Below are 13,167 nucleotides of genomic sequence, written 5' to 3' on the forward strand. Positions count from 1 at the left end.
TCTTATCTAGTAGTAATACAATGGGATGATGTTTTTGCAGGGAAAAATGTAGAAGATAAATGGGCAGTCTTTAAAACATTGTTAGACAAGCACACTTATCAGAGTATACCCTTGGGTAATAAGTCTAAAAGAAATACAGTAAGTCAAAACCAATGTGGCTAAATAAACAGGTAGGGGAGGAAATGGACAAGAAGAGGAAGGCGTTTAGATTCTTTAAGTCAGAAGGGACGGAGACATCGTATCAGAATTATAAGGAATGTAACAAAAATTGCAAAAGGGCAATTAAATTAGCAAAAATGGATAATGAAAAAAGGATTGCAATAGAAAGTAAGGTCAACCCTAAAAAGTTCTTTAAGTACCTTAATAACAAAAAAACGAGAAAAGAAAATATAGGACCCTTTCAGTGTGAGATGGGCAGGCAGATTATTGGAGATAAGGAAAAAGCAGAGGTATTAAACAAATTCTTTGCCTCTGTGTTTACCAGGGAAGAATCAAGTTCAATAGTAGCGCCACAGGAGGAAGCCATAACCTCCATATTAATGACCAATTGGTTAACTGAGGAAGAAGTTCATAAGCGACTTGAAAAAATTAAAGTAAATAAGGCACCTGGCCCCGATGGCATACATCCAAGAGTTCTCAAGGAGTTAAGCTCAGTAATAGCAAAACCATTATATTTAATATTTAAGGACTCCATTTCCACAGGCTCAGTACCACAAGATTGGCGTAAAGCAGATGTGGTGCCTATATTTAAAAAGGGAGCTAGATCACACCCGGGGAATTACAGACCTGTAAGCCTGACTTCAATAGTAGGGAAACTACTTGAAGGTTTAATACGGGATAATATTCAGGAATACCTAATGGAAAACAAAATTATTAGTAATAGTCAGCATGGATTTATGAAGGATAGATCTTGCCAAACTAACCTTATTTGTTTCTTTGAGGAGGTAAGTAGGAATTTAGACCAGGGTAATGCAGTTGATTTGGTCTACTTAGATTTTGCAAAGGCTTTTGATATGGTTTCACACAAGAGGTTGGTGTACAAAATAAAGAAAATTGGACTCAGTAATAATATATGCACCTGGATTGATAACTGGTTAAAGGACAGACAACAGAGAGTTGTCATAAATGGAACTTTTTCAGGTTGGGCTAAAGTCGTGAGTGGAGTACCTCAAGGATCGGTACTGGGACCCTTGCTTTTTAACTTGCTTATTAATGACTTTGAGGTTGGGATCGAGAGCAAAGTCTCCATCTTTGCTGATGATACTAAATTGTGTAAGGTAATAGAATCAGAGCAAGGTGTAATTTCTCTTCAGAAGGACTTGGAGAGACTGGAAACGTGGGCAGGTAAATGGCAAATGAGGTTTAATACAGATAAATGTAAGGTTATGCATTTGGGATGCAAGAATAAAAAGGCGACTTACAAATTAAATGGAGATATATTGGGGGAATCCTTGGTGGAGAAGGATTTAGGAGTGCTTGTAGACAGCAGGCTTAGCAATAGTGCCCAATGTCATGCAGTAGCTGCAAAGGCAAACAAGATCTTATCTTGCATCAAACAGGCAAGGGATGGAAGGGAAGTACACATAATTATTCCCCTTTACAAAGCATTAGTAAGACCACACCTTGAATATAGAGTACAATTTTGGGCACCAATCCTAAGAAAAGACATTATGGAACTAGAGAGAGTGCAGAGAGGAGCCACCAAATTAATAAAGGGGATGGACACTCTAAGGAGAGGCTAAGGAGAGGCTAGCTAAATTAGATTTATTTACATTAGAAAAGAGGCGTCTAAGAGGGGATATGATAACTATATACAAATATATTCAGGGACAATATAAGGAGCTTTCAAAAGAACTATTCATCCCACGGGCAGTACAAAGGACTCTGGGCCATCCCTTAAGGTTGGAGGAAAGGAGATTTCACCAGCAACAAAGGAAATGGTTCTTTACAGTAAGGGCAGTTAAAATGTGGAATTCATTACCCATGAAGACTGTGATGGCAGATACAATAGATTTGTTCAAAAAAGGTTGGACATCTTTTTAGATGGGAAAGGTATACAGGGATATACCAAATAAGTATACATGGGAAGGATGTTGATCCAGGGATTAATCCGACTGCCAATTTTTGGAGTCAGGAAGGAATTCATTTTTCCCCTTAATGGGGTTTTTTGTTTGCCTTCCTCTGGATCAATAAGCAAGTATAGATATAGAATAAAGTATCTGTTGTCTAAATTTAGCATAGGTTGAACTTGATGGACGTACGTCTTTTTTCAACCTCATCTAATATGTAACTATGTAACCTTGAAAAACACATTTGTGAATGCCCATATAAAACATTATAGAGATGACCGCTTACCCTACAGGGATATTTCCAACAATATCTACTCCATAGGAGTCGGAAAGATTTATTCCAGTGGAGATTCCAGTTGAAATTATTACCTAAAAAGAAATGCATAGAAAATGTTATGAAATAAGACAGTTTAGAAGGGGTTGTTCCACCTGAAGCTCCGTACTGTCAGTGTTTGATACAGGGATTCTTATCTTTCCATTGCTATGTTCTATTCACGGGTACATTGAACTGCAACAGTCTTCACGTTTTGCAATAAACATGGGGTTCTCAACTCCAGTGTTCAAGAACCCCCCGCCCCCCCTTACAGGTCAGGTTTTTAGGATATCCCTACTTCAGCACAGGTGGCTCAATCAGTGGCTCAGTCTTCGATTAAGCCACCTGTGCTGAAGCAGGGATATCCTGAAAGCCTGACCTGTTGGGGGGTGGGGGGGTCTTGAGCACTGAGTTGAGAACCCCTGGATTAAACCCTTTGCTAGCAGATGTGCCTGTAATAATAATAATAGCATGTTCTTGTATAGTGTTGCTAGTTTTACGTAGCGCTTTACAGAGACATTTTGCAGGCACAGGCCCCTGCCCCGTGGAGCTTACAAGCTATGTTTTTTTTGGTGCCCGAGGCACAGAGAGATAATGTGACTTGCCCAAGGGCACAAGAAGCCGACACCGGTAATTGAACCAGGTTCCCCTGCTCCAAACTCAGTGCCAGCCAGTGTCTTTACTCAGTGTATTGTTCTGCACGCCCAAACATTAGGGAACCTGTATAAAATATGTGAGTGCACTTTTGAAGCAAAACAACAAGTATTTGATTGAACATAACTCTTCTTTTCTATTTTAATAAAACAATTATCCGGGCACCTTGTTAAAAAAAAATAAAAAATTTTAAAAAGAGAAAAAGGGAGGAAAAATCCCCAAAGGGCATTAGGCGGTTTAACAAAGAGGCCGCATCAAGAACTCTACACTTACAGTAATAATTGTGGTGCAACATCTGTGCCGAATAATACAAATGTAATTTATTATAATATTACAATGCACTTACAAGCAAACATAAAGAAAGCAAAGGGGGGATATAAATATACACTCACATGCAAACACGTAGCTGGAATAATGGCCATCTAACAGCCACCCTGATGCACTAGCATACATATAATAAATATAATAAACAACACACCATAGGGTAGTTTCTGAAAATCACAATATAATAATACTCCTGATAGCTGAAATATTGGAATTGCCGTAGCAGTCTCTGCACAGTTAGCAGCGAGTCCCTCACAAGAGACACATGGACTGCATACAGTGTTTGCTGTTATGCTTTCCGGAGACAGGCTTTGAAGCTGCAATTTGCAATTCTTTGAAACATATCTTGTTTATAATGAAGTAACTATTACATGGTAGGAAGGACGTTCCACTGCTGAGGGTTTCAGTTTATGAAAACACTGACATATTTGTAGCAGCATTGTACTTGTAACTCTGCAGGACCTGAGAGGTGGAAGGTACTAAAATGATCCCTCAACAGCCACATCTCTTTCCATGAACATCTCCCGCGTCACACACCATAACAGGACCGCAGTCAGCACCAAGACGGCTTTTCTGGGGCAAAATAACTGCACAGTGTGTATAAAAGAAATACCATAGAAATAATTTATTCTTTGATACATTTGGAGCAATGGTTTTGCCCCATAATTGCACTGAACAGGAAATAGTTAGGTAGATAGGGTTCTAATGATGCCATTATAAACATCTCCATGTATGTCACAGCAGATGTTGGTTCACAAAACATAAAGAAACCCCAAAACTGTGTGTGTATATTATGTATATATATAAGAAAAAGCGCACCCCCTAGTGCATTATCTTCACAGTAAAGAAGATAAATGTTTATTTGATAGTGAAGTGGAAGGCAATGCACACTTACAAGATTAACATATATATAACATTCACATAACGTTGTCTTTGGGAGCCAGAGATATCAGCTGGTAAGATGGAACGTGGGAGCACACCAAGACTCACTGTGACCACTTAGGCAGATGGCGTCTCTCACACAGGTCAATAACCGTGCTCGTTTGTATCAGCGCGACCCAGGAGCCACAGCGGGAGCCACCGCCAAACAACAGCCCGATTCCAGGCACCTCAAAACCCAGTAGAAGTCTCTCAGAGAGTAGCGTGGACACACCGCGAGAGTACCAGTGACGTCAGCCCTGCGCGTTTCGTCCGCGATAGCAGACTTCGTCAGGGGATTATGACGTGCCAAAAAGGCACAGTGTATATACACTCTATTGCCAGAACCCGATTGGACAGTGAAAAAAATCACTGACAAGCACATGATTGGCTTAATAGGCAGCTTGACTAATGAACTATGCATAAATTGTTAATACAACTGATAACAGAATAGAGAACAAAAAATGATAACAAAAATAGATGACAAAAATAACAAGCAGCACAAAAAGAAAAGAAATACATATATACATGAAATTAATAAATAAAAATATATATAAAATTCATAAAAAAAAAAAAAAGAAAACCTGAAGTCAAGGGACAGATTATATATATATATATATATATATATATATTTATATATATATATATATATATATATATATATATTATATATATATATATATATATATATATATATATACAAATACAACTGTATGCTCATCTGCATGTCTTAGGCAGGTCTGCAACCCCGCCTTTCCCCATCATCACCCAGCATACAGCACTTCCACTGCAGCAAGGGATTCTGGGAAATGACATGCAAATGAGCACACAGTGTCACTTTTTGCCTCAAAAACCATTTTTAACATGGTTCCCTATAGGCTTAAGCTTGCTGCATGGTCACAGCTTTGTGAACATTATATACAAGACATTGCATGCACAGTTAGAGATAATATATAGTATAGGCGTATGTAACAGTTACAGACCAGATTAAAATGCGAGACAGCTTTAGTTTTGAAAGAACTTAGACTAGTGGTAGCTGTGAGAGACTCCAGTAAATTGTTCCAGTTTTGGGGTGCCCGATAAGAGAAGGAGGAGCGGCCGGATACTTTGCTGAACCTTGGGACCATGAACAGTCTTATGAAGTCAGAACTCAGATGATAAGTGCTGCATGTGGTAGGGGTGAGGAGCTTGTTCAGATTGGTGGGTAGCTTGTCCAGAAAGTATTTGAAGGCAAGACAGGAAAATTGAACTTTGCGCCTAGACTCTAGTGATGACCAATCTAGTTCTTTGAGCATTTCTCAGTGATGTGTGTTGTAGTTGCATTGGAGAACAAAGCGGCATATTGAATTGTAGAGGGTGTCAAGTTTGCCAAGGTGGGTTTGGGGTGCCGAGCCATATCTATATCTATCTATCTATCTATCTATCTATCTATCTATCTATCTATCTATCTATCTATCTATATATATATATATATATATATAATGTGCATTCAAAATGTGAAATGGGAGTCAAATCATATGCCCAAGTATTTAAAACTAGTAACAGGAGCTAGGGTGGTATTAGCGTTGGTTCTGATCTGGAGCTCAGTCATTGGAAGCTTTAAAAATGTAGCCTTGGTCTCAAATACCATGTTACAGTCTTGTCAATGTTTAAAAACAGCTTGTTTTGGAAAATGCAATTTTCAAGGCTCAAAAAGTCAGATTGAAGTACATGTTCAAGGTCGGAGAGGCTAGGACTTTGTGCATATAAGATTGAGTGTCATCTGCATACATGTGTATTGAAGCTCTCTTACAAGCTGTAGGAAGATCATTGATGAACACTGAGAAGAGATGGGGCCCCAGAACAGATCCTTGTGGGACAACACAGGTGATATCCAAGAGGTTGGAGTTAGAGCCTGAGATACACATGTTGGGATCTACCTGATAGGTAGGAATGAAACCAGTTTAAAGCATGCTTCCCTATTCCAGAGCACTGGAGTTTTGTCAAGCAAGAAAACATGATCAACAATATCAAAAGCCTTTGCAAAATCTTGCAATATTGCACCAGTGAGTTGTCCCAGTCCCATTCCCCACTGGCTCTGATTGCAAACTTTTAGCAGGGTAGTCACCGCGGAGTGTTTGGGGCAAAAGCCAGATTGGAATTGGCTAGGGAAACTTGTCTTGGTGTAGTAAATCGCTTAGAACTATAATAAGACTGGTAAACCCAGTTGTGCGCACTCTGTTTCTCTAGCAAATGTGTTATGACATAATTAAAAACTCATTTATTAACATAAATCCTTTAAAATATAGGTGGTATAAAAACAACGACGCAGAGTTGGATTCCTCAACGCCCATGTAGGTGTTAGAGTCTATTTGATAATGAAGGAGTAGAGGTTAACTGTAGTACACGGTCTCCTTACGTATAGTAACTAAATGAATGCCAATCTAATATCCCATTAGTAAAAACGGGGATAAGAGTGTGTTTGCACTGAAAATATGCCTAAGGGTTGATAGCCAGAGTATAATGATCCCAAGCTTTAGTGATCTAAAAAGCTTGGCAAATGACCGTACTGCATACAGATGCTAATTTCATGCAGTACGTTCATTTGCCAAGCTTTCCCTCACCGTTTCCACTAATGGGATATTAGATTAGCACTCATTTCGTTACTATACCTAAGGAGACCGTGTACTACAGTTTATCTCTACTCCTTCATTATCAAATAGATTCTAACACCTACAATGGATAAATGATAACCCTGCTCAAACCTGTCCTACGAAGACTAAAGCCAGGTCCCCGCTGGCTACTGGAGCGCCCGCTGCAGGGACAAGAGCCCCCCCATTAATGGGGCCGGGCCCGCTGTGAGGGGGGGCTGCCGCGCGCCGAGTTTTTCAGGAACACCTGAAAATGGAGATGGCCACGGGCGACAGAGCGCTCGGCCATGCCCCCCAGCGGTTCAGCCAATACCTACAAGGGTGCTGAGGAGTCCAACTCTGTGTCGTTGTTTTTATACCACCTATATTTTAGAGGATTTATGTTAATAAATTAGTTTTTAATTATGTCATAGCACATTTACTAGGGGATCAGTGCCCACAACTGGGTTTACCAGTCTTGTTATAGTTTTATGTGTACCCTTCTACCCAGAGCAGCACCTCCCCCACTCCCCCCTCCCCCTCTAAGCAGAGCGGGAGTTCTTCTGTTGTTTTGTATAGTAATCGCTTAATTAGGAGTGAACACATTTTTCCATGACTTTGGATAGTATTGGGAGAAGAGAGATTGGCCTGTAGTTTGAGACAGTGTTTTTGTAGATTGGGACAACTCGGGCAGTTTTTCAGAGTTTTCCAATTGGTCTGGTGCTATATTTGCTTTCAATTTGCAACCAGGAGACTGAGAAACGGCCCTATAAGGCTAAGTCCCTGCAAGTGCTGATCGGGCGGCGCTTGCGGAGGAGACTTACTTATATAGATATATGTAAGTCCCTGCTCACGCAGTGTGCGCGGGCACACACGCTCAGCCGCGATCAGCGCTTAGCAAAACAAAAAATCTATACTTAGCCGCGCGCTGAACTACCCGCAATGCCCCCCTCCCCTGCGTGCGTACAAGCCGTACACCCGGTGCTCATGCTTGGAGCGCTCTCCAAGCATGAGCGCGCTCAGCGCCAGCGGGGACTTAGCCTCAGAGATCAGAGCAGCCTATTCTCATGTGAATGAAGATTTATTTTTTAATAACCACTCAAAATAGTGAATCATATTAAAAGGGAAGTACTTAATATACTGACGTAAGTACTTAACAATGCACTGTCGGTTCTTTGTTACAAAGACGGAAATGTATATGAATGTAACACTGTGTCTGTGCTACCTGTTTTGTTTAATTGAATAAGAGCCCTTTGTGGTCAGTTGGTTTTTGATACACTTAACAAAATATAGCAGTTGGGAGAACAAAAAAATGTTCTTTTATTATTCTTCAAAATATTTTAAATAACAATACCTTGGATATTATGTGACTAGATAATCGTAGGTTACCCTCTAAAGAGCATTCACATTCGTAGTTTAAAATAAATACAATAGTGTGCACATCATGTATAAAAAGGGAAGGAACAAACTCACAGATATAATGTTAATGACATGGGTCAAACCCCAATAATTGTGTGCAATGTGTCACTCCCATTGGGTCACTTTGGTGGGTTTGCACAAGCACATTACACACTTCTTTTATCCCCTGGTGGCTAGAAGGGCTGACAAAACATTGCAAAGCTATACGTAACCAGGCATTCTAGCAGCCAACGTGTTACGCCTTTTCCTATCAATTGTTAGCACTGGTCCACACAATGATGGGGGCAGCGTATATGTATGTATATGTATATGTATATGTGTGTGTGTGTATATATATATATATAGCTACATATAAAAGTGTACTGGAATAGGAGCACTAGCGGTACTGTAGTACTGCCACAGGTGTGCAACATCTGAAGTATCACATATAAAGTGACTGTGGAGTTAATACTGCAGTTAGAATTGGAGGTGAAGACTACAAGAAGATCTGGACTCTGCCCTACAACTTTGCAATTGTGAGAACTTGACTTGCTAAATGCTGTGATAATGTGTACTCTTCCCATCCTCCAATACCTGATTTAGTCTCTCCTCCTGCATCTCATTATGCCCTCACTATTGCTTTTTCTGTTTACTGTTTCCTCACTCCTTTGTAAACGTTTCCATTCTCTCCAACTTCACCACTCCCCTCCTATCCACATTTCTTAATCTCTCCTCCCTTCCACCTATGCTTGTACCCATACACTGCACCATTATTTATACACCTCTCTCTCAACTGCTTTACCCCTCAATAAAAAGCACCCACACAAATCCTCTATTCACACCCTCTATCTACTCCTTCCTGCTGCCGGGGATTTCTCGCCTAATCCTGAACCCAGACATAAACACACCTGCTCTCACACACACCTCCCTGCCATCTCTTCCCCTGGTATATACATACATACATATACATCAGATCAAGTAGCCAGCCAGGGAACTTGTATATAGCTAGGAGAAGAGAATATCCAGGCACTCCAATGGATCTTAATAAAAAAAATCTAACATTTATTGAACAGGATCATCGATTGGGTCCATCTTGGCATAGGTCTAAGGCTGCGGCCAGGCAGGGAATGGGCGCGCTCGTGCGCTGCACCCTGCTCGGCCGGGCAATTCGTGGCCGGCTAGGCATTTGCTCGCCTGAAGGGCGCGGCCACGACGTCATGGAGCTGGTTCGCCCTCATTGGGCGAACCGCTCACGTGACATGCTTGCGAGCAGCAAAATCAAATTTGCTTGCTCTGAGCGCCGAGCGGGTGCAGGCGCTTGCTCACACTGGCCTCACACATTGCCGCAATGTGTTTCATCGTGGCCAGCGTGAGCGCGCCCGCCCTCTCAGCGCCACCCTGGACGAGGCCTAAGGTGGGACCGTAATGTGGATCATGCGCAATAAATGTGATATTTTTTATTAACATCATTGGAGTGCCTGGATATTCTCTCATTCTACTTCATATAAAAAAAAATGTATATTACTCTTTATTTTGTGTTTAAGGCGGAAATACAAATCATTGAGAGTCAAGGCAGTTACTCACATAAAATACGTGAAATGATGACAGAAAATTAATTAAAAGACAAAAGTAATTAATTATTTTAACATTACTGTTAGGGTTGTGTAAATCAACACTGAACTAATTTACAGTATACAGGACTTTACATAAAGGAAATGTACGGGCAGCTATAAATAACAAGTTTATCTGGGAAAAGTGTAAGTATGTATCAACTAATGGAAACAGTTGTGAGTTGTGTTTATCAGTCTCTATTTTCTTGTAATGGTTTAAGACATTTGATGACGCATATTAAGAGGAAGGAGGAATTATCAACAGCCTGGAGCATTCTGAGGCTTACACACTTCATAATCAAGCAGGCAGTACAACTTGTAGAGTGTTGTTTCACTGAAGTGAGAGAGCTGCTTCCGATACTTAACAGTCAGTACTGGCAAATACACTGCAGTGAACAAACCTTTTAGAATAGACTGAATAACATTTCAATGTACTAAACTTTGAGAAAACGCAGTATCATTTGTAGAATTTGCAAAGCGAAATCTTTTTGAATTTACATTTAAAATGTAAAACACTATTTGGAATCTGCACATTTTTAATGTATATACAATGCAGAAAACGTGAGCATGTGCAGAAAGATATTGAGAAAATACAGGGAACATACCATTAAAAGTAAATGGCTTTCTATAGCTCATCAAGAGATAAGAAAAATGGGGTGGGAATTTTACATAGCAAATTTTTTTTTGAGTTGCAGGATATCACCACTAAGAAGGATTTAGAAGGTAGATATATTAGGATTAAAGGGAAGATAAAAGGGAAGAAGGTCACCTTGGCAAATATATACGCCCGCAATGTGGGTGTGACGGGGAAGGAAGGGGTTAAACTTATTTGCTATGCATTACTGTGTTTGCCCTGTCCCAGCCATTTTTATCCCCCATTTGCAGGCCATTCCCTACCTGCAAAGGTAAAAGACAAGATGCATTGCTTGCCATACCCTCTAACAGACACATGATGGCAGATCTTAAAAGTAAGGCAGGAGGTATTTTTTGGAAGTCCAAGCAGGAATTACTTGGACATCCAGCTGTGATATGGGTGAATGAGCTGGGGCTATTTTTATGACCAAGCCTCAAAGGGCTCTCAATGGGCTGTAGTTATTTTTATGACGGAGTCTCAAAAGGCTTTCACAGATTTAGAGTCCCACTGTCTAAAAGAGTGTCGGTTATGAAAAGACCCAGAGACCCATAATGTATACAATACTGGCATACTGATGCACAGCAGATGTCAGGCTAGTGACATTTATTGGTCAAAAATCAGACGGAGCGGCACCAAGTTATGGGTGTAGCCCAGGTATGCTAAGTGGCCTGGGCGTCAACCTGACCCATGCGCCCTGCCCACCGGACAGCCCTTTTGACCGGTCTTATGAACTGTGGGTAACTTGGCTATTCGTGGTTTTTTTTGTTCCCACGAGGGGATTGGATCCACATGTTAAAGATAGCTTTGGGCAGTCTATAACTGTGGCTCCCCAGGTATCCCCAGGGTGATTCCTGACTTTTAATCCATGATGTAAAGATGCAAGACTTTGTTCCAGCACAGCAGCAACCAGTCCAGGAGTGAAGGGGTTAATAACAACATAACCACAGGACTTTTAAAACCAAGGTTGCATTTCTGGCGCTTGCAAGCAAAGGACAATTTCTTTCGTTCCAAGGACAATTTATTTCGTTCCCTTATTCCAGTAAGTGTTGTTTTCAAGTGTATTCTGCAGATGTTGTGTGTTTGTCTATTAAGGAAATAAATCACAATTTATTTTTGCAACTTGTTCTGTTCAATCAAGTACCCAGAAATATAAATGTGTTGATAAAAGTTGGTGTCATCGTGACAGTGGGACAGGTAGATTTTTTTTTAGAGAAAGTACTATCAATAATTAATGTATTTAGAGAAGGAGCTCTATATCTGGGTGGAGATTTTAATGTGGCGTTAAATCCTGTGTTAGATACCTCAAAAGGATATACAAAAATGAGTAAAAGGCAGACAAAATCTATAAATAAAATGTTGGACCAGCAGGCATTGGTCGATGCCTGGAGAGTTCTAAATCCATCAGGGAAGGACTATACATACTACTCACACCCACATGATAGCTACTCCAGGATAGATTATTTTTTTTATAGATCAAATAAAAGTAAATGGCTTTTGAGCCATTTACTCATGAGAAAGGCCGACTGAGGCCGAAACGTCGGTTTACTGGCTCAATACATTTACTTTATACAAATCCGAAGTGCCCTGCTTCTCCTTCGCTACCTCCATATTGACTGGGATTATTGCACAGGGTTTTTCCTGGACCAGGAGCACCGGCAGTTGTATCCCCCCTTTTAATTATTATTCTGTGTGGTGTGCAGCATCCCCTTATTCTATTACGTACCCTTAAAAGCCATATATTTCTATATACCATATCCTTAGCAATGGGCAGTGTTCGACAAACCTATACATTTGCACGCCCCGGGCGAGTGGATTTAACATCGTGGCGAGCTCCTATTGGCCCAAGCAGCACACGTGTGGTACTAGGTGGCGAGTAGATTTTTTTGTTTGGCGAGTAGATTTTTTGGTGATTTGTCGACCACTGGCAATGGGCAATAATTAAATTGTGCGGTTTTTGAGTGCTGGTCTTTTATTGTACTTACAACAATAATCTCCATGGGAATTGGAACGGGCAATTTCTTCTTAAATCGGTCATTAATTTCCTTTGCCCCCAGCAGTAATAGGATGCATATTGACCCCACAATCAAGGAGGCAACGTTGGTCTTTGTGATATTGGACAGCACAGCAACTAAACTCTGAAAAGAGAAACAAACACAAGAAGTTTGGAAAATACTTTAAGAGGCTAAGGAATAAATTCTATATACTCCAAAAGTGGCGGTTTGGGACATTTCCGCCTGAAAATCCCTGATGTTGTCTATGGGAATATTCGGGCCGCTTCCCACTGAACAACCGTTTCGGCAGATCACGCCTAAATCAGGATGTGAATCAGGATGTTAGAATCACCCCTAAATCAGGATGTGCGTCATTGCTGCACCATTAGCATAAAATAAAGTAAATATATATCCACACCAACTATTACATATAAATAACACATTCTCATAACAGCCTTTAACAATTTCTTCTCCCCGTGTTTATGTATGCCCTGCAGTTTAAATGTTTGTACTTTATAATATGTAGCTAAACAAAAAAGCTCCCCTAATGGAAGTCTTTCAATCAGTGTCAGATTTCCCATTAGGCCCAGGGCGGCAAAATTTGGGGGTGGCAAAAATGTCCGCCCCCATATAATTTAGCTGCGCTC

General features: G+C 40.6%; 1 protein-coding gene across 4 annotated transcripts in view; it reads right to left on the bottom strand.

Moving 5' to 3' along the window:
• SLC26A5 (solute carrier family 26 member 5) overlaps positions 1 to 13,167 on the bottom strand; it is an 84,112-nt gene that overhangs the window by 31,217 nt on the left and 39,728 nt on the right. For all 4 annotated transcript variants that reach the window (XM_075599648.1, XM_075599646.1, XM_075599647.1 and 1 more), the window contains 2 exons: positions 12,512 to 12,664; positions 2,356 to 2,438 (listed from right to left, as the gene is read on the bottom strand). In XM_075599648.1, the coding sequence (XP_075455763.1) occupies positions 2,356 to 2,438; positions 12,512 to 12,664 (236 nt within the window). The remainder of the gene's footprint in view (positions 1 to 2,355; positions 2,439 to 12,511; positions 12,665 to 13,167) is intronic.

The sequence above is a fragment of the Ascaphus truei genome, chromosome 5 (genome assembly GCF_040206685.1).
Source record: "Ascaphus truei isolate aAscTru1 chromosome 5, aAscTru1.hap1, whole genome shotgun sequence".
Lineage (NCBI taxonomy): Eukaryota > Metazoa > Chordata > Amphibia > Anura > Ascaphidae > Ascaphus > Ascaphus truei.